The following is an 18,917-nucleotide window of genomic DNA, read 5'->3' on the forward strand; positions in this document are numbered from 1 at the left end:
CTGGTTCTTTTAAAGATTTTTTTAATTATACCGCAATTAAAAACAAATGTTATTAGTTTTATTAGTTGTCATATTCATTAGTCTCTTCCAAGGATATTTCTAGTATTGCCTTCGTTTTGAAATGCAACAAACTTTAATAAGAATAGTAGCAGGATTTTTACGTGTAAAGAATGTTATATTTTATTGTAAAGTATGCTATATTTTTAAAGTAAAAAATTCTTGTTGTATATTGACAAGATTATATAAAGAAATAAAGAAATTACAGTCTAAATTTCTCGGAATGAAAAGAACGAATACTTTTACTCAAGCAATAATAAAAATATTTCTTTATGAGGCCCTGTTAATATTGCCTTATAAGGACTCGTTAAACCACTTGTTATATATCTTGCAAGGCCCTTATCTTTCTATCCCTACTATGGCCTGATTAATGTTAGAGTAAAATAATCAGGCCCTTATCAGAGCCCTATTAATTTTTCTACTCGAGTCGTTGCATAACCAGCATATTAGTCATCAGTGTTTGGTCACTTGAATGCAGCTAGAGTGGTACTCGAAAATGGCTAGATATCAGTAATGCTAATATACTTTGAATTTTTTCAGGATATTGTTTCATCATTCGAACGTTGGTGTTTATGGCTTTCCGGGAAATTGTACCGCTTGTCGAATTTCGAGATTTTGAGGCCTCTTCGAGGTCACAATGTGTGTTCACCGCGTGGATTGTAGTCCACGCAATCTGTGTGATCTAACCTGTGCACTATATCGTGCGAGCTTTCACTCGTGGTGGAAGCGCCGGAATTGAGGCTCAGATTAACAGGATCGGAGCTATCCCTCCTTCTGGGCGGCTCAATATTACTTTCCCGGTTGTCGGCAGCGTCGCTCCCCATCCCCTCTACGTCTACTTCCGGTTCTTCCTCACAGTCTTCCGTCTTGATGAGAACCGAGCAACAGTCCGCGGGGTTATTGGACTGTCTAAAAGTTTTTCACATAATAAATCCTGGAGTGTTTTTCGTCGGCGACGACGCGGTGTCGATGCGATCTTTTTTCTATTCGAGTTTAGAATGTAAATCGGATCGATGATGATGTGACTTCACCAAGAGTTAGTACAATCGAGTGTACAATCTGACTCTTTATACAATCGCGCGCGGCAGCCAGAAAATTCGTATCTTCTGGAGATTACACTCGAATTCAACGTGACGCTCAAAGCGACGAGAATTACGTAACGGAGTCACTCAGCGATGAATAGTCTCGATGAATTATAGAAATCTTAGGCTCTTGATTCTTATTATTGTTTATTTACCAACCTGCTGTCGTATTGCGATTCATAGCTGGAGCTCTCCTGGCCCTCTGAGGGCTGTGGAGTTAACGTCCTCTCGGGATCAGAGTTACTGGAGGTTTGAGGTTGATTGGACTCGGACAGCTCCGACTTGATCTGAAGAAGCTCGAAGAGTTCCTTTAATGGTATGAGCTCCGTCGACTACACAGAGGGACATTTTTTCGCGTCAACATTTCGATCACTCGAGATATCATTTCCTTATGTCAGTGTTACGCAGACAACTGCTCGAAAAAAAAAGAAAACAAACATTTCTATTCGCGCGACGGTTGTCGTAAATTCTATAAAAGTCACACGTTGGCCGCGTTCAGCAGAAATAGCTGCTTACTGATTATCGCTCAGTGATTATCGCTCCTGATTGGTTCATTCCCTTGGACTCGTTAAAGATCTAAAAGAATCTCTCTGATCATAGTTGATAATCACTAAGTGCTTAATAATCAGCTTTGTCTGCTGAACGCGGCACCATTGTAAGATTGATGTCCGTATAATGGAAATAAAATACCGGTATCAATGCCTCGCCGTTGTACAGGAACTCCAACAAGTGATTCAACTGAGTCTTTCGGACGCCCGATAAGTGAACCACGTGGTCCAGGGCAGGATTCCGAAGTAGACTAGCTAAGAGAGGGCTGGCTGCTGCCAAAACGACGCGGTGAGCCTTCACAATGGATCCATCGTCGCATGCTAGAGTCACATCCACATGACGATCTCCACTGTACCAGGCCCCGACCTCTGCGGCCAAGGTCGCTGGGTGTTTCCCATAGTGGAGCGTCAAGAGACCGTCGGTATACATCGTCTGCAAGAAAAATCAGAACGGCAAATATAATTTATCGCGACGATGCGCGCGCGAAGTTTCGCCGTCGGCTTCAAGGATGCATCTCACTCGAGGGAGAAACGACACGAGCGACAAAATAGACAAATACCAAGATAGGTGCTGTTTAATCGAGTATAAAATCTAAATCTGACAAAAGATACAGTCGTGCCTTGCATCCTTCAGCGTAAATCGAACTCGAGTTGTACGAGAATGCTCCTCCTGCTTCTCCTCTTCTTCTCTCTCAGCTTTTTACGATAAATTAACTTCAGCATTTGCAACAACTCGTGTCGAAGACATAGGGGGAGCGCAGCGATTTTCAACCGGTGTGCCGCGAAAATTTCTAAGAATTTTAATTGTTATCTTCTTATTATACAAATTATAACAAATTGTATTGTTTCGTTTTTGTGGCCATGATGGTGCATTTGGTTTGTGTTAATAAATAAATCATAAAAGGTATATTCTTTTTTATACTCTTTTTTGATCATCATAATTTAAGTGTGCCGTGAGATAAAAAAGGTTGAAAAACACTGGAATAGTGTGACGCAAAAGCCGAGTTTTCAATCGCAAAGTTTTTTCGAGTCCTACAACACTCCAGCTCCGAATCGTTGGACAAGCTCGTAAACGAGAATTATATTAACTTTCACAAGCTTCCTGGCACACGTTTTGCTCTTGCGGTGAGTCAGTAAACAGCCGCAAATTTATTATAGCGCATTGGGAGAAAATGGAACATGGTTATAGGCGAAATTATGTGGTGAAACAGTTTATCCCGCGTCCTTAACCCAATAAGCGGTCTCGTCGCCTTGCGTGATACGAAGACAGCTTCGTTACATTAATTTCCTCCTTTCGTGTCTCGACTCTCTTAGAAACGGCGGAAGAGAGTGACGTGTCACAAGATCATGTTTCTCACGTTCCCTTACATCTACGCAGCTCTCTCGTTTGACCATGTCAAACATGTTTAACGGTGCGGTACGTTAATTATCCAGTTAGAGTCGATTCAAACAGACGCGTTTACTTCGGGTAATATCTTTAATCGCATCCAAATCGGCCGTCCTTAAACACGCGAGTTGGAAAATCACAAAAATTACGAAACAAAAACCCGATAGGTATACTTTGCATCTGTCAGCGTCAATTAAATCGCTTCGTGCATTTTCGCAAGTCGATCTATCACTCGATAAGCGCGTGTGCGTGTAAGAGAGAGAGAGAGAGAGAGAGAGAGAGAGAGAGTGAGTGGCGGGGGGAGAGGGAGAGGCCTCTTTCGTTCTTTTCGTCTCTCAGTTTCACGATAAATCAAATCTGAAATGGAATCCAGAGTTAACAGCCGAATGATTTATAGACCTGCCCGGCGTCGAAGAAAAATCTCACTAACCTTGTCGGCTGATCGGAGAAAAACTTTCTGTCAAAATCGATCGAATGCAGTTCTCCGCTGATTAAGTTCTTATCTCGGGAACAATATTGATACGGCGGCACGTTACAGCACGCTCCCGCGGTTGGAAGCAGGCCGTGAAAAAAGTGCGCCCGATCGGCGCAGCACGTGTGCATACGCAATAAATATTCCATTCATCCATGTCTAAGATTCGCAACAGTTTAACGCGGCCACGGCTGAGAATCGAGAATTAACGGCTGATCGAGCATTCCTTCGGTTTCTCAAGGGGAGCCGAGAGAGAGAAAGTCCGGTTTCACGTTATATTCTCAAGGAGCAGAAGTATAATCAATATTATGAAACCAATGCCGTAAGCATCGAGGAGTTCCGCAATGTCAAACGTGTCCCGCGCGCGAGCATACAATCCGTTATAAAAGTGAGCATATCCTATCGGTTACCCGTGAGATTTCCTTTTCCGCGACACGTCCGAGGATACGCGATACAGGTACCGTCTCGCTCGTCTTTACCAATACAGCGCTATATTTTCTAGTCTCGCCTCAGGACGATTATAAAAGATTATAAAAGGCGTCCGTCTCTTGCTCAACGGGAGATTTCTTTCGCAACCGCAGAAACCTCCAGGATTGGACAGGAGGACGGATGCGTTCGAAACTCGCGCAAGAGATTGCGGACATCCTTCCTGCCCATGATGCGTACGAATATTGCACAGGATATCGATCCCGTTGCCGCTTATACATATAAATGTGCAATCTACGTCCGTAATGGCTCGCGCGCGCTGTTATTGAAGAGCGTCTCACGCTCGCGACGGTGACCTTGGGCGGGCAGCCCGATCGAATTCGAAAGGGAAGACCTTGGCTAAGAGTCACGAAAAAGGTGCTAATACCGTCGTGGAATAATAAATCATCGAAAGTAGCGCGACGAGTCGCCGCCGTACGTGTCGAATTCGGCATCGAATATGCGCACATCTGACCAGCGCGGCGGGATTGGCGTTTGTTCTTTCTCAGAAGAGCGCCTCTCTCCTCGGGACGAATTCTGCATTAGAATCTGCATTAGAGAGGAGAGAGAGAGAGAGAGAAGGCGAGAGAGAGAGAGAGAGAGAGAGACCGCGTTACGCAACTGGAAAAATTTGCATCCGCTTGCTCCGCGCGCGTGATTAAGAAAATCATATCGCTGAGAGCCTCGCTGGCGAGTCACCGCGGGACGCGAAGACGCGAAGGGAGCGCTGCCCGCTGGACAATCGTCCTTCACACATCTCGCTTCCGAGACGCCTCCCTCTCCCACACACAGCGTCCCTTCCAGTTTCCCACAGTCGCGCGAGCGAGTCGCACGTGATAAACCAAACAGAAGGACATTAATTTCGCAATGAGCTTTTTGCACGCGAGCGTCACGCCGCCGCGAGCAGAGAGACGTGATGGCCGGGACAGGCGATAATTAGCCGAAGCGAAAAGAGAATTGCGAGGAGCGATTTGAAGCGATCTAAAAAAAGAAGGCGAGTCCTTCGTGCGCGCGCAGCTAAGAGTCGCGGCGCTCGCGCTCGTTCGCTCGCATGCGTAACGTCTCGCCGGTCCGTGATACCGAAGAAATCGCTAAATAAGGAAATCATTGCTGCGCGCCAATCGTCGCCAGTCGTTGCTGACACCGGCGCTGCAGTTGTTGCTGCTGTTGCTGCTGCTGCTGCTACCAGTAAGCAGCGGCTGAAGTTCAGGGTCGGTCCATACCGGACGACCGGATTACGCTTGCGCTTATGCGGCTCACATTCTTCTTCCTTCTTCTATTTGGACCTTGACGAGTTGCCGGGCGGGGTCTCGTGCCGCTCGTTACCTGGTGGGGCCCGCTCCCGTGCGCGCCTCGGCTCGCGCGGGAAGCCGACCACCCCGAGCCAGCTGGGACCTCTGGAACCGGGCGCTGTTTTACCGACCGAGTCGGGGAGTCCTAGGCATCGGGTGTCGGTAAGGCGCGCTTTCACGGCGGTTGGTACGTTGAACGGCGCGCGGGAACTTGAAGGCGCAGGTAACGCGACGCAGCGCACCGTAACAGGGATTTCGCGGCGTACGGGAACTGTCGCGCGGTAATTCCACAACGCACTGGCGTCGTCCGGCGGGAACCGCCAGATCGCTCGGGGATGTGCGTCGACACACCGCGAGAAGAAACGCGCGAGCGCGCGAGGTAGCTTTCCGTTACTGCGGACTGCGACCGCGAGTCGTAAAAGTGTAACGTTGCCATGGTCGTGGCGCGGAACGCGGAGCAGCCATCTTCTTTTCGAGCCAGTCGTTGCACGCGAGATCGTGAGGTCGTTATTCCGCTTATTTGCGAACGTAAGACGCGTGTTGTTGTTCTCCTCCGTATCGCGCTGGAGCGTTCGCTCCGGGCGCAGCTGGCTCGAACGATGAATCAGTTCGCCGATGCCGTCGAACTTTGTCCAATAACAATCGCGGTTACGAAATTGGAAACTGGAGCGCGCGCCGCGCGAGGCGGCAATCCAATTTCGATAAAAGTTCCGCGAGGGTTAATTAAATTTCGACCGTGCCGACTAAATTCCTCGCGCGAATGAAAACGCGCGCGGTATCAGCTTTCGTCGCTTTCCCAAGATTTAGGGCGCGCGCGTATTTTCGGGGGACTCCCGCTCGCGCTCTCCTCTCAACTCTCCGCAATTTCTTCGCGAGTCGAAAGGTGACACCGTCAACATCGCGCTTTCGTCATCGCGTGCGCGCTGAATCACTCGGGGACTCGAATTGGTAACAGGCCACGGCGCGGTGGCCGCGACGACGGGAGAAAAGGGAGAAAAGAACGAGGGGAGAGCAGAAAGAAAACGAGAAAAGAAGAAGAGAGACGGAAACACGAGCATCGCGAGCGACGTGAAACCAGCGCGAAAACGATGCCGGGGGTCGGCAGACCTCAGATAAGAGGAGAAAGTCGATGAATTCGTGAACGCTATCGTGGCGAATCGGCCACGGCGGCGTCGTCGCTCGCTTATCGCCATTGTGTGCGTGTGCACGCGCGTGTGTGTGTGTGTGTGTGCGCGCGCGTATGACGTGTGAGTGTGACTACGCTCTCACACAAACACACATGAGTGCACGCGTACACATACGCGTACAAAAGCGTGTACTTTCGTCTGCTAGCGGCGGCGGCGGCGGTGGCGATGCGAGCGCACGCACCCACACACACACACACGCACGCACGCACGCACGCACGCACGCACGCACGCGCGCGCGGACGAGGCGACGATGCACGCGGTACCACGTACGTACACGCGAGCATTATAATCTCCTATCCGGATGGCGGACGTTACGATCTACCATTGAATTGAACAATGGCGAAACTGGGTTACGCAAATGTCGAGGCTGGAAATTAAAGCGCGAGACAGCGGGGGGTTGGCGAGGAGAGGAGGAGGAGGAGGAGGGGGGCGCTCAGCAGGCGAGAGGGAGAGCCCGCGTCGCGGTTCGGCGATGAAAAAAAAAACAGAGTTCGCGCGCCATTGAAAAAAGAAAAGAACAGAACGGGAGAGAGAGAGAGAGAGAGAGAGAGAGAGAGAGAGAGAGAGAGAGAGAGAGCGCGGGCTTAATCGGAGGAAACGCGAGCGGTTCGTTAAATGCGATTGCGTGAGGTAATTCTTTTCTTTCCTTTTTTCTTTTTTTTTTCAAAATCGTTGCGAAAACGCGGACGAAACGGCCGCTTCTGCCGCATCCGGCCGTTGTCCGTGAGCGGTTCCGATCGTCAAGTGCGGACACAAGCGCTTCGATACGGTTCGCGCGATACGCACTACTAGTGCCAATGAATTGAAGAGCACGCTTCCTCCCCTCCCCCTGCCCGTCACGTTACATCGCAAATAAAAAAGTTTTTGACAGGTGGAATATGGGCGGAATTTTGAAAAGGATATTCTATTTTTCATGCAACACGGAATGCTTCCCGCAATTCGTCGACATTTGTGCTTTCGTTTTGCGCGAGCATTTGCGATTTTGTACAATCAAGTGGAAAAACAGCGCAAACTGCGAAAGCCCCATTACGACGGCATCCCCTTAAGGCTGATTCTCACTATCCGCTTGTCGGCGGCGGCAGACGCGGCAGACAGTCGGTTCTTTGTCAAAGTATTCTCCGACGCGTTTGTACATTGGAATATTCGCGTGTATATCTCAATCAATTCAATTACGAACACGGAAAATTTGATGGAATCTCGCCTGCCAGCCGAACGAATAGTGAGAATCAGCCTTTAACGGTGCCGCGCGCCCTCGGATCCACTTTGCGGACGAGCACGTCGTTTTGTCGCGCATGGCTCGATATCGTTCCGATGTTCAACGTTTCTTTCGTCTTTTCTCCTCTTTCTCGTTTCTCATCCATGATTTTCACGGATGGCTGCCGGTTTGTGTACGGCTGTTTGTCGTGAAAAAAGAAGAAATACAGAGATCGTGACAGCGCTGATTAAGGTGAGGCGACTCAAACCACGCGCAAGCGGACCAGCACGATTGAGCAACGCGGAGAGAGAGAGAGAGAGAGAGAGAGAGAGAGAGAGAGAGGGAGAGAGAAAGAGAGAACTCGTTACGGGACCTGTAATAGGGCCCAGGCGTTTCCGTTCCATTTTTTGTGGGCCCAATTACGTTTCACCAGTCTGGATAGGCTATGTTTCGCGGTCTCATTGTGTACCCCTCGCTCTGTCTCTCTCTCTCTCTCTCTCTGTCTCGTATGTACTTGCGTACGAGCGTCGGGCCATCAGTATCCACTCGTTTGGAACACCATTGTAAGCAATAACCCGCAGAGAATCGACTCCGCACCGCAGAGCCGGTGTAGTTGAGCCGGTTACAAAGTTTTTTTTTGGAAAGGTCGCCGATCATCGGCGACATCGATCTTCCACGATACATTGAGCGAAGACAAGAGCCCCGTCGAGAGAGATGGCGGCGTGGAGTTGCCTGAGCTCGCGGTACCAAGGTAGGTATACTTCGCAAACAGCCGTGACACGAAGACACGAGAAGATTCTCAAAGTAACGGCGCGGCGCTCGTCGGGCCAATAAGGCGCTCCCTCCAGACGTGCAATGGAGTCTGGCCAAAAAAGCCTGATGCTTCGGAGAGTGAAGTTGCGTGTCTTTTTCTTCTCACGAGTGGGGCTCGCGTACGCGCGCGCGCGCGCGATATGGCTTGAAATGAGACAACGCGAGTCGGAATCAGCCGAAGATTTTGCTGGCAGGCTCACCAGCTCGACACGTGCTTGTTCCGCTCTAAGAAGCTCTCTTCGGGAACGACACGTCGCTGGGGGGTCCGTCGTACGTGCGATTCGAAAGCGAGCGCTCGGCGAGAAACTACGACGGGAGAGCACCGTCTCTATTTTCGACGTGGACCAGTTTTTATTCGATTCGCGGACGGCCGATTCGAGACCGCTTCCTACGTTTCCGTCGTCCAAGAATAGCTTCGTGGTTCGCTGACTTCCCGTGCGCTTGCCGCGCGCCGAGCCGCGCCACATTGTATTACGCGCCTCGGCTAGGAAAACGGCCGGCTTAGGTGCTGGGGTTATGACACCCCGTGAAACCGGTGACTCACACCTTTCCTCGATTTCGAATCGCCATTTTCCACCTGGTCTCTCACGCTCTCCCTCTTGCGCATCGCTCCGTCGACTGTGACCTGCTCTCTCCGACATCCTCTCCTCCTCCTCCTCCTCCTCCTCCTCCTTCTCCTCTGCGCCGCTTCTCTCTTCCTCGTTTCTAAAAGGTACTTTGTCCGTTTCGCCCTTTCGCAACCTTGCCTTTCGCGCACCGGACGAACGTCGAGGTTCCACCGCCCGGAAAGAAGAAGAAGAAGAAGAAGAAGAAGAAGAAGAAGAAGAATCGACCAGCGCGCGCCTTTCCCTCGGCCGGAAGTTCGTGCGTGCTCGTGCGGTTTCCTACGTATTTCACCGTGAATTTCTATCCCGCGATCCTCCAGTTCCGAAGGAAACAACATGTTCCCGGGGAGACACGAAGCTTCGTCGAGCTTCGTCGCGCCGCACATTGCGCGGCTATTCATCGATCGTACATCACGCATCGGCTCGCACTTCGTCACGCCTTCTTCGCCGCTGCGATGACAATTGACAGTGTAATGTCCAAACAGACCGACTGACTCAGAGGCTGCAGCTACGCGGCCGCGGTTATCATCACAGTGACCGGCTCAATCTGCGGAACCGGCGAACTTGATCGACCGAGTGATAATGTACCTGACATTATTGTGTACAATTTTCCCTTTGAGTCATATTAACACATAAGTGTCAGCGTCACCAACAGCTCGGTAGGACGATTCGACGAGAGTCGTCGGGAAACCCAGAGTAACCACCGACTTCACAACTCGGCTTGGGTCGGCTGTCGAACAAGATAGGTCTCATCATCTATTGATCAGCGATCATAACTGGTCGGAAATTTCAAGAGTCCACTAGGGTCATGGAACCATGGGACTGCATTCATGAAGCTTGGTGCGCAAATCGAATGTGTGCTTGCTCCGTTCGGGACACATTCAAGGAGCATTAGACCATTGCGGCTAAACTTCGCTGAATATGATAAAAGAAAGCGGTGTGCATCTTTAGAAAAATCACACATGTACAGGGTGTGACGTCAATATACAGGTCAGTATGATGGGTTGCTATGCTCTTAAGGGGTAACATTTGAATGAACGCCTGAAAACACAGAGTAAGTTTGGGAATTTTTTATAGTTAAATAACAACATAGATGGAAAATTTATTTGAAGGCCTTTAACGTGCATACCTTAAACTACACAAAACAATTTTTTGTTATTATTTTGCCTTAAGATGGCGGCGCTGAAGCTGTCCAAGTAAAACCGCATTTTTCTTACGAGTCCCCGCGGCTTGCAGCGGAAATGTCGTACACTTTCAAGAAGGACAAAAAGGGCAAAATTTTGTTAATCTACATTAAATTTGCTAGAAAAGTACACACGTATATGTTAAAATATTGATTTTGATAGAAATGATGAATATTAGGAAAAAAGTTTCAGTTTTATCCAAGAAATTCAGTGAAAAAATATTTATGATAACAAAAGTTTTAAACCGATCGTAAAAATCATGTGTACTTCTCTAGAGAATTTAGTTCAGCAGCTACTGTAAAAATTTCGAGTGGATCGGATGAAATTTGTTAAAGTTCTGCTGCAAGCCAATTCGAAAAACGTGGTTTTACTTGGAGAGCTTCAGCGCCGCCATTTGAAGCAAAATAATAACAAAAAATTGTTTTGTGTAGTTTAAGGTATGCACGTTAGAGGCCTTCAAACCAATTTTCCATCTATGTTGTTACTTAACTACAAAAAATTCCCAAATTTACTCTGTGTTTTCAGGCGTTCACTCAGATGTTACTCCTTAAGCATAAGTTTATACTGCGTTTCTAGTTGATTCATACTTTTGCTAAAGCGATCTTTTCTAAAAACATGGATGAAGTACAGTATACAGGGTGTCCCCATTTTAATGTCCCAACCCAAATAACTTTTTTATTTTTGATTAGTAGAAAACAATATTTCAGACAAAAGTTGTATGGTTTTGAGGAGGAGATAAGATGATGCCATTAGTTTGACATCGAATAGTTTCTTGAACGTCACATGAAGGTCATCTCCAATTTCTTAAATGGAACTACCTACTTCTCATTACATATTCTTCTAGCTTACATCGAGAGCTTCCCAAAATCCCATAATTAAGTATCTTTTCGTTGAGTACTTTTTAAGTTATAAGGCAAGATCGAAAGCACAGTCCGGCCGGTCAAGGCAAATCGAAAGCACGTGTCATTGTCAGCCTAAAATTAAAAAAAATCAATTTCTTGGATTTTCGGCCCAATTTTGACTATAACAACCACGTTTCGACCCGAAATATACTCCATTACCCAAGTATACCCATTACTCAAGTATATCCCATATGCACGTTAAAGAGCATCGATATTTTCTTGGCGAATGTAATATTTTGAGCATTGTTATGAAATTTTTTAATAGTCCTGTTTGGCTGATTATTATGGCTGATTATCCGCCAAACGAAATAGTCGACATGATTCGTATTTTGGGTGAAACTGGAAATAATCACAGTGCAGCGGAAAGGCTGTATGCTGAAAGGTATCTTAACAGACGTCATTCGTGTAAAAAGACAATAAGAATGCTCACTGAGAGAGGGCACAGCAGGGTAGTTTAAAAAGGATACGACAAAAATCTGGGTCAAGTGAGGCAAATTCATTGGTTGTCTTGAGTGCCGCTGTATTGAATCCCCAAATTTCCACCAGACAAATCGAGAGACAACACGACATATCGAAATCGACAGCAAATCGTACTTAACTCATACTTAAAATAAATAGATTCCACCCCTACCATATCCATCTAACCCAGAAATTAGAACAGAGGGATTTCGAGCGACACTTACAATTTTGTAACTGGGCCTTAAATGAAATTCGAAGAAAGAACCACATTTTATCGCAGAGATGCTCTTTTCTGATGAAGCCGGTAATAGAGGGAATGTTAATAGACATTATCATTATTACTCTGATCAAAATCCTCTTTGACAAAGGAGCCAAGAAATTCAAAGACAATGATCTATGAACGTTTGGGCAGGTATTCTTGGAAATTATATCATAGGCCCATATTTTTTTGAACAGAATCTAAACGCGCAATACTATTTAGCATTTTTCAAAATGATCTGCCCAACCTTTTCCGACATGTCGATAATGACTTGCTCAACCGAATGTGGTTTCAGCAGGATGGAGCACCAGTTCACAGGTCCCGAAATGTTACCAATTATTTAAATAATAGATTTAATAATAGATGGATTGGAATGGGTAATCGGACTCATGAATGGCTACCAAGATTATCTGACTTAACCCCTCTCGATTTTTACTTTTGGGGATACGTAAAAGAAAAAAAGTTTATGCGGAAGAGCCTACAACAGCGGAAAACATGAAGGAACGTATTCGAAAGACATGTACGAACATAAACGCAGATGTCCTTCAAAAAGTGTGGGATGATTTTCGCCGTAGGTTGGACATTTGTATCCAAGTAAATGGCGGTCTTTTGGAACACCTGCAATAATTGTACATGCCCCAATCTTGCCTTGACCGGCCGGATCGTGCTTTCGATCTTGCCTTGACCGGCCGGATCGTGCTTTCAATCTTGCCTTGTCCGGCCGGATTGTGCTTTCGATCTTGCCTTGACTGGCCAATTCCGTGCTTTCGATCTTGTCTTGACCGGCCGGATCGTGCTTTCGATCTTGCCTTATAACTTAAAAAGTACTTAACAGAAAAATACTTAATTATAGGGTTTTGGAAAGCTCTCGATGTAAACTAGAAGAATATGTAATGAAAAATAGGTAGTTCTATTTAAGAAATTGAAGATGACCTTCAAGAAGGTATTCAATGTCAAACTAATGGCATCATCTTATGCCCTCCTCAAAGCCACACAACTTTTGTCTGAAACATTGTTTTCTACAATCAGAAATAAAAAAGTTATTTGGGGTGGGACATTAAAATGGTACACCCTGTATAATATTTATTTCTCAGTTTCACTTTTTTTAATTCAATGGGGCTCGACTCCTGTCGACAATCGATCGATGAACTGTCATAACGATCACGGTGTAAAGTTGGTTGCATTTGTCATAACTGCAGTTGCGCTGCAAATATCGAGAAAATCAACGAGTGACTTTTTCGACAACCTCTGCATTATCGTTCGAATAACGACAAGCAACCCGTCATATTGACCCGTATGTTGATGTTACACCCTGTACGACAAACACGGGAAGGATAGAGCGACCAGTCAGTCAGCGGTCACGTTTCGACGACCACGTCGTTGTCGACGCTCTTGGAGTCGTCATCCACTTTGGCATCCCCTTGACAACGGCGCTATTCCGCCGCTGGGAGCGCAACGACGCGCAGTTATTGTCAGCTCCCTTCCGACGCTGGTGTTCTCGCAATTAGACGCGGAACTTGTCCGCGTCTAATGGGCCGACCGATCGGCCGACGCGAATTGCGTCGAACGGGGTGCCAAAAATAGCAACGCGGTCAGGGCGGCGGTGGACTTGTTTTTCATACGGGGCAGCGACAAAAGTTCCTCCCGCTCGCGATCGACGCGATCGTCATCGTCGTCGTCGTTGTCGTCGCCGCCGCCGCCGCGCCGCCGCGGCCGCTGCCGTCGAGTCACCGGATACATTTCGTTCAAGGCCAGAAAGTAAAAAGCCTTTTCAGCTGCACTTACGTACCGTCGAGCTAGCCGAGTAGCTCTAACTGGTACATGCGCGCGAACGCGCACACTGTCGGTCCGTCAGGTACACGCGATGCACGCGATACACACGTCGCGCGGCCTTGTGTGAGCGTGCGTGTGGCTCCGCCGTGTGTGTGTATGTGTGTATGAGCTGTTGTGTGGGTGTGCGCGAGAGCGCGAAGGCGTCTCTCTCTCTCTCTCTCTCTCTCTCTCTCTCCCTCTCTCCCTCTCTCTCTCTCCCTCTCTCTCTCTCCCTCTCTCTCTCTCTCTCTCTCTCTCTCTCTCTCTCTCTCTCTCTCTGTCGCCGGAGCGAGTCCGCGAAGCGGCTAGTTACATGATCCATTCATTATATAAGAACAATCGCCTCCTCTAATAGACACGCTCCATCATTGTGGATCTGAAGGGCACGTCGACGTACGCGTGCGCCATGCTCTTCTGCGCGTTCCAAACTGGGCTGCTCTGGAGAGCGCGCGCCGGTCGCGCTACCAAAATCGGCGAAATTTTATCCGTTACTCGAAGAGATCGCCAAGGTCGCCGCGCCGACGCTGAGATCTTCTATCTTTCCCTCTCTCTCTCTCTCTCTCTCTCTCTCTCTCTCTCCCTCTCTCCCTCTCTCTCTCTCTCTCTCTCTCTCTCTCTGTTGCACGCAATTCGTATCGCACATCCGCCGATCGTCGCAACGTTCGAAAGCAAATTCGAGCAGCACGTTCACTGCGCTCGTGTGTGTGTATGTGTGTGATGAGAGGGCCTGCCTAATCCGTAGGGTCTAATTAAAACTGGGCCAATTTGTCGAGTACACGCGAGATACGTATCTCTCCTCTTCCTTCTTCTTTCGCCGTCGTCGGCTGGCATCTGAAGCGCCTCGAGCGAAATAAGAATGTTTTTCGGCGAGGAAGCATCCTTTGGGCAGTTGCGAGATGCGATTGTACCAACGAGACAAGTGCTACCACAAATCATGGCGAACGACGAGCACGAGCGTAACGTCTCTCGCAGGAGAGAGTCCTCGAGCTGAGACCGGCGGAGTTTGAAATCCCGGATTTCGGGTTGCGGACGCTCCCTCTCCGGGATTTCAGCCGACCCGGCCACAATTTTGTGGCCCGCGAACCGGCAAGTGAAGCGTTTTCGATCTCGGGCTTATCTTTTCTCGGGCTGTCGCTGAGAGAGGCCAGCGGCCTGCGCGATTTGGCTTGCTTTCCTTCGTACGATCCTGCCGTTACTCCCGTTTGTTCTTCATTCTGAGTAGCACGAGCGCGAGATTGCGCGTCTGCACGCGCGATGCTGTGTGCGTGTATGTGTGTGTGTGTGTGTGTGTGTGTGTGTGCAATATATATGGCTTTATGCCATGAACATCTCCGCGCTGTATTCTCTTACGTAACGCACGATCGTTTCTCTCAAACAGACGACGTCGCCTCCTCCGCCATATAATCCAAAGGGCACTCTTGTCCTGCGCGCGATGGCGACGAGATCGCCGTCGACGATACCCACGGCCATCCACTCGGTCTTTCGAAAGTAATTTAAATACCACGAACGGCCGATAACATTTCGGTGATTTTTACAATGCCGCGAGAAAGCCTGCGGAACGCTCGGGCGCTACTTTCGGATTATTATTAATAGAAGTTCTCGCGTGCCGCGTAATTAGAAGCGCCGCGCCGGCGTTCCCTTGCCTTTAATTGCTTAAATCGCATTTCACACCGTCGACGATATTTTCAACATCAAACGTCGCGCTAGACAAAAACGGCCTCTCGTTAAGGTGAATAGGAGGGAAGAAAACACACATGAGCTCTTGAAACTCTTCGATAAGACCTTCAAGTCACACATACGTCGCGGTGAGATAGAGCAAGAGAGAAAAAAATTCGTATTTAAGTCGAGTTTCTTAGGTGTTCGATCGCTGAAAATTAATTTTAAGCCAATGAGAACCTCTTCCGAGAATCTTGCTGGCGAATCGGGGTTTGGTTGTCCTCTCTCTCTCTCTCTCTTCCTCTTTCTTTCTCGCGTTAAAGTTGTCCAAAAATGATCTTATTCCCCACGCGTAATCGTAGCGCATCGAAATCCAAACTCAGCGAAATTGTAGCGGCTGCTCGTCGCGCGAGATGCCGCGTCCGCCTCGGATTTACCTCGGCGAGACATCGGAGCGACAAAGTGCGCTTTCGTCGCGATGAATCCGCGAGTCTTGCACGCCGGGAAAAAGTGCGCGCGGCTCGGGTTGCATAAATCGCACCGTAAAACGAGTAACTTGATTACGTGCAAAGAGTACGATACGCAGGTAAACCGCTTCTATTAACCGCGCAAATTATCGGATAAGCGTACGCCCGCGTTCTTGCCAGTTGTAATTACTATCCTGCGAACGTGTTCCCGTTTGTAATCTAACTGTCTGCGTGTATCGCGCTTACTATAAATTTACGTCACTCCCGGAAGATATCTGCGCTTCTCGCGCAGCCGAGGCAAGCTCTGATCCTCCCGCTTTGCTCCTGCTCCGCTCCACTTCTTGATGTCTCAATGATTTATCTCGCTCTCTAATATTGTACGAGTGATATCTAGATATGCGCGTTTAACCAATCACAATTAATATCCGGCGTAAAACCACCGGAAAACAGCCCGATTTACTTGGAATCGTCCAGATATTGGATGATTACTCCATTGCCAACAAATTTGCGGCATTTTCAGATTCGGTGGAATCATTTTAATGTTAAGGGATTTTTAGGCCTTTCAGATTAAAAGAAACCGATTTTATCATGTCAAAGAATTTTCAGCAGCCTCAAAGTATGAAAATGACTTTTTGTGTATTAATGTATTTTAATATATTTTATTTCAATGTCAAGGGATATTTTTAGATCCTTCAGATTAAAAAAAAAACAATTTTATCGTTATCAAAAAATTTTTAGCAACTTCAAAGTTTGAAAATGACTTTTTGTGTTTTGATATATTTTAATGCATTTTATTTTAGTCAAGGGATGTTTAGGCCCTTCAGATTAAAAGAAAAAAAAAACGATTTTATCGTGTCAAAGAATTTTCAGCAGCCTCAAAGTTTAAAAATGACTTTTAATGTATTAATATATTTTATTCTAATGTCAAAGGATTTTTAGACCGTTCGGATTAAAAAAGAAAAGAAATGATTTTATCGTGTCAAAGAATTCTCAACATCCTCAAAGAGGATTTGAAAATGACCTCATCGTCAAAGAACTTTCAGCGTCTCCGCATTTGGTAGTGTCGTTTCAATGTCAGAGAATTTTCAGCAAACCATCCCTTCGCAGTCACCTCCACGCTCGCCCCCAAGGATCACGAGAAAGAGTACGCGCAAAGTCGCAGTCACCTGGCTCGGGCGTGGAGTGGAAATAAAAGCGACGTCGCTCGAATCGCCGGAGATTCGGAGATGCGTTCAATGTCACCGAGAGCGGACTCGTCAACTGCAGCAGCTTTTACTGCGCAGCGCGCAGAGCGAGAGATGCACCATCGTGGCTGACGGACGGAGGGGCACCTCCGCGTATGGTCGCGGATTAGTCATCTGCGGGGATCCGATCGCGCCTGCATGCGCGATCGACAACTATTAAACGGATGACCTTTCGTTACCTAGAAGATCTACATATACCCACGTCACCGGAGCGTACACGCGTGCGTGCCTGCGTGAGCGCGCGCGTATATGCGTGTTACGCAAGAATGACTCGTTGTCTCTCCCCGCATCTCTTTCGCTCCTCCTCTCTCCCGGCCACGCTCTATCGTTCTCTCTCCCTTCGCGCGCTCATCTTCCTCCTCCTCCTCCTCCTCCTCCTCCTCCACCTCCTCCTCCGCCATCTCATCACTCTCCACTGTGCAGTTTCCCGTCCGACAGACCAGCAACATCGCGCTCCGTTCCGGATCCGAAGGGCACGCAAAACACCGCCGCGCATTTTGTCGGAGCGAACTCTCTTGTCGAGGACGGGCGTTTTCGCTTGTTCGTCCTTTTCATTCGTCTCGTCATTAAATGTTTCTCGTCTAATTCGCCGGGAGCTCCATTGGGTGCTCCTTCCGAGGCTGTTTCCGCGAGGCGTAAAATGAAAGGAGAGAGAAAGAGAGACGAGCGAGTCGAAGGGAAAATCTTCGAGAGATGATGACTTATTCCCGCGCGCGACGGCACGGCGTGCCGCTGGAGCGTCAGCGCGTTAAAACTGCACAACTGTCATCGTTACCGTATTTTTCCCCGGGTATTTGTTTTCCATGCATATCAGATGCATATCATTATGCGAGACCAGAAACCAGAAGATAATTTACGTAAGAGACGCCAATGTCACTTCCACCGCTCCGGCTGCGAACATCATCGTGAGCATGGGAGCGGTTTTTATTTTTTCTTCTTCTCCTTTTTTTTCTTTTTTTTTTTACCCAACACACACACGCACACGAACCGCACAGGAACTGCAAAAGAGCCGCGCGCGCGCGCGCGCGCTACCGTGGAGAAATCGGGAGATGCAGATGAATTCTTTTTTCCCCTCTCTCCCTCCCTCCCATCCGCGCTCTCGTCGCGCTGTAGTCGAGCAACTTCTCACACTCTGCATTTACATTCTCCGCGTCTCGGGAACGCGCTTGGCGCATGTATTTTAATATAGCCGAGATCGCCGCTTTCGGCGTGGCCTTGTCGGCGCGTGCGAGTGAGTCAGGCGGAAACAAGGAATGTCGAGCGAAGATCACTTCGCGGTAAGTTAACTCTCGCAACTTCTCTTTGCAATTTCGCCTTCATGCTAATAACGCGCCGCGCCGTTCCCCGAAGAGGACTCGAGGCTCGAGGCGCGACGTCGAGTCAGCGTGTCAGCGGGAATCCGAAATCGACATCGGCCGAAACTCAGCAGCAGCAGCCCGACTCGTAGACGCGCAGACGTGAGGAGGAGAGCGCTTTTCAAAGCCGCCGTCGCGCCGAATGCTCACGTTCGAAAACGCACGCTGTTCCGCCGCTGACTAACTCAATTCGCGCCACATTCCACGAATGTATGATTCAAGTCGTAACTCCGGGGAAAATTGCCGCGAGAGGCTCCGAGAAACAAAGCCTCTCACCGAGCCTCTCGCCTCTCATCTCGGGAGGTCCTCTCGCCCCGATTGCGCGGCGATCGAGGCGCCCCCGTCGCGTTCATTACACTTATAAATATAGAATATTAATCTCCGACTAATACTTTATCCCCGAGCCAGTTATCGTCTCTGTTCCTGGCATTCCGGCGATTTCGCAGCCAGCGACGACGGCGAACGCGGCGCCGGAA

At 48.4% G+C, this 18,917-nt stretch overlaps 1 protein-coding gene across 4 annotated transcripts in view; it reads right to left on the reverse strand.

The window, feature by feature from the left end:
• ken (zinc finger and BTB domain-containing ken and barbie protein) overlaps positions 1–18,917 on the reverse strand; it is a 46,831-nt gene that overhangs the window by 3,197 nt on the left and 24,717 nt on the right. For all 4 annotated transcript variants that reach the window (XM_011147296.2, XM_011147297.2, XM_011147298.2 and 1 more), the window contains 3 exons: positions 1,830–2,120; positions 1,299–1,471; positions 745–966 (listed from right to left, as the gene is read on the reverse strand). In XM_011147296.2, coding sequence (XP_011145598.1) covers positions 745–966; positions 1,299–1,471; positions 1,830–2,120 — 686 coding nt within the window. The remainder of the gene's footprint in view (positions 1–744; positions 967–1,298; positions 1,472–1,829; positions 2,121–18,917) is intronic.

Source organism: Harpegnathos saltator, unplaced genomic scaffold, assembly GCF_003227715.2.
Source record: "Harpegnathos saltator strain DR-91 unplaced genomic scaffold, Hsal_v8.6 scaffold277, whole genome shotgun sequence".
Lineage (NCBI taxonomy): Eukaryota > Metazoa > Arthropoda > Insecta > Hymenoptera > Formicidae > Harpegnathos > Harpegnathos saltator.